Source organism: Amphiura filiformis, chromosome 1 (assembly GCF_039555335.1).
Source record: "Amphiura filiformis chromosome 1, Afil_fr2py, whole genome shotgun sequence".
Lineage (NCBI taxonomy): Eukaryota > Metazoa > Echinodermata > Ophiuroidea > Amphilepidida > Amphiuridae > Amphiura > Amphiura filiformis.
The window spans coordinates 10,725,156-10,728,486 of record NC_092628.1 but is presented as its reverse complement, the minus strand read 5'-3'; the positions used below and the strand labels follow the sequence as shown (position 1 = coordinate 10,728,486).

At 38.9% G+C, this 3,331-nt stretch overlaps 1 protein-coding gene across 1 annotated transcript; it reads right to left on the bottom strand.

Moving 5' to 3' along the window:
- Positions 1-1,168: 1,168 nt before the first annotated feature.
- On the bottom strand, positions 1,169-2,919 carry LOC140165547 (lengsin-like). The gene is given in 2 exon segments (XM_072188836.1): positions 1,169-2,416; positions 2,418-2,919. Coding segments are annotated over 2 exon segments (1,314 nt in total). The 5' UTR covers positions 2,909-2,919; the 3' UTR covers positions 1,169-1,593.
- Between the last annotated feature and the right edge of the window lie 412 nt (positions 2,920-3,331).

The window sequence follows — 3,331 nt, the reverse complement described above, 5'->3', positions numbered from 1 at the left end:
CATCAAGACGGTTCTCCGTTACTATAAAAACTATGCTAATGATTTAAAGATTGACATGTAGAGAATAAACCATACTTGATTGACAGAAAGTACTAAATTTGTACCTATTACGGTTTCGTGACACCCCTCTTCCAAATGCGACCAAGCCATATGGCGGCCTGGTGAAGCAAAATGTGCATTGGAATAACACGGGAGTTTGGATATAGATGGTAGGATTTCTTTCTCATACAAATGTTTGGTCCCCCGTTATTAAAGCTTGTACCGGGCCCGGTACCGGGTTGAAAATTCAGATATCTTGAAAAGAATTAGTAATTGAAACATAGAGCAAGTACTAAAATCATAGCTTTTATACTTTTTGATATATGACGCTAACTAGTTCATCTCCTATATCTACAACACAGACCAGTAGGGGTCAATTGCTATTGTGAGTGCCCCTGTGATGTGTGCATACACATGTAGGCAACAATAACTGCATGATGAAAAGTAGATAATTACAAGTATCTGGGCAAGGCAGTCAAGATGGAAGACAACACAAGAGAGAAATTCATTACTGAGAACCAAATCTGGTTGTTGTTTTGGACGATACAAAGATATCCTTTGCGATAAAAAGGTACCAAAATTATGCCATTGAGGAAGGTATGTACAATCAATAATGTGTGCTAAAACCTGGTCGACAACTAAAGATCTGGAATAAAAACTTATCACGACACAGCGAGCCATGGAAAGACGTATGCTAAATATAACTTTACGAGGCAGAGTCAGGAACAGTGCCATGAGAAGAACAACAAGTGTCAAAGACATCCGATGGAAAGGATTGGTGGAGCGAAATGGAGATGAGAATGACATGTGGCATGCAAGAAAAACTGATAAATGGACACAAAAAAAAGTCACCGAGTGGAAACAACCAAGAACGGGAAAGCGAAGAAGAGGAATGCAAAGACGAAGGAGCATGGCGAGATGACTTAACAGCATAATAACACAACTTGGGCAAGGGATGCACAAGACAGGCAGAAATTGAAGATTCTTAAAGAGGGCTTCATACAACAGAGGATAAAATGGCATAGGTGGGGTGAAGTGAGATATGATACATTTAGATATTTTATCGGCCAATTATTATAGTCCTGACGGGTTCTGAATTCTTATCTCTTTTAATTTATATTTTTCACGTTTTTTGCTATCATCTGAAGATAGCATTTAGGGTCTACAAAGAAAATAATTATTACCTTGAGCAGAAGCTGTTAAGAAACTATTTTGGTATATTTTTATGCTTTGTGTCTTTGTTTGTTTGTTGGTTGGTTTTAGTTTTGTGTGTGTGGGTGTGTGTTTTTGTTTTGCTTTTTCCTATCTACTGAAGATAGCAGTTATACAAAAGATAATTCATACATTTAACAATTTTATCGGCCAATTATTGTAGCTACGACGCGTCTGAATCCTCACCTCTCTTTAAATATATCAGTCACCTTTATGTCCCGTTTTTATTTTTTCAACCAACAGTACAACCACATCCCTGGCGCCACATGAGCTCACATGCACGATTTGATGATAGAGTTAGTTGAGTTTGTGAAACTGATAAATTCAGAATAGCCTACATCGTTACATGTAATCGAAGAACAATTTGTTCTCCCAATTTTCATCCCCACTTTTCTTGGCTTCTTCTTCTGATTGAATCTCGTGCATTTTTAGATTGACGAAGCACCTCTGAAAATCTTCTCCGAAAGCATCACGAATGACGTCATCCTCCATAAAGGCTTTGACACCATCTCTCATGTTATCGGGAAGAATGGCTACATCAGATGTTTTGCATTTTTCATAAGCGTTACCGACAATGGCATCTGGTAAAGATAACTCTCGTTTGATTCCATCAACACCTGCCGCAATTACCGCAGCCATACTCAAATACGGGTTACATCCACTAGCACCCATACGATTCTCTATATACGTTCCTCTTTCACCGTTCACTTTGAGACGAAGAGCGCAAGTACGGTTGTCAATTCCCCAGGTCGCGTTACAAGGAGAACAAATGAATGGTTTGTAACGTTTAAGGCAATTGACAGTTGGAGCCATAAGGATGCTTATTGCTGGAGCATGAGCAAGGATACCAGCTATCCAATGTCGACCAAGTTTAGATAAGCCCATATAATTGTTGTTGGGGTCATATAGTAAACCATGTTTACCATTGATATCCCAAAGCGAATGGCAAAAATGACCGGAAGAGCCAGAATGATCAGCCAAAGGTTTAGACATGAAGGTTGCCGTATAGCCTCTACGATGGCAGATTTCTTTAACTGTTGCTTTGAATACATGCGCATTATCCGCGGCTCGAATACCAAGATCCGGTTTATAAGTGATTTCCATCTGGCCCGGTCCGTATTCCGTATCAAACATTTCAACATTGATCCCTATCTTGTACAGATTCGTTAACAAATTTACGTAATGTAGAACGTAGACTGATATCGTCATAGAGTGGTTTCTTGGTATCACGATGTACGACGTAGAACTCATGCTCATGAGCGGAGAGAAGAGAAATACCCAATTCTTGCAACTTTTCAAGTTGTTTCCTTGCGATATATCGAGGAAACGCAGACACGGGGTTTCCTTTGAATGTTGGTTCTACCAGTATTTCTGCTGTGTTAGGAGACCAGGGTATGACACGAAATGTGTTTAAATCTGACATCCAAATTCCATCAGCGTATCCAGTATCATCTTCAAAAGGCGTACCCTTGACAAGATTACCTTGTGGATCCATAGCCAAATGCAACAGGGGCATGTTGATGCCGTTTACTTTCTCTCTAAAATGACGCGATGGAACTAGCTTTGATCTAGCGATGCCATACATATCACCGAATTCAAATCGAACGAACTCTATATTGTTTTCTTCAATTTGAGTAATGATCTTTTCTAACGCCATTTTCGGGTTTACAACACCTGTGAGAATGAAAAGAGAAAGGAGTCGTGTTAAATACGTATAATCATATAGGCCTCACTATTTCTATATACCACTCAAAGAACAATAATCATCAAACAATACAATATGTGACTGGACACTACGAATCAGCCGTAAAGTCGGCTCCAGTCAATTTTATTTTATTTCGTGTTTAAAAAATATATATCATAAGCTTTAAAATAGTACATCATTTGACTTCAAACGATATCCAGAAGCGGGGTTATGGTTTGTTGAACTCTGCTCCTTCAACAAAATGTTAACTTTTTTCGGTTCTACGTGTGTCTCTTTTTCCACATTGCTTGTAATAAAGTCATAATTGGCGGTCATTTCAAATCATCACCAAGTCAACGAGGTTCAGGAATGTCCTCTCATTGTTATTGTTGGTTA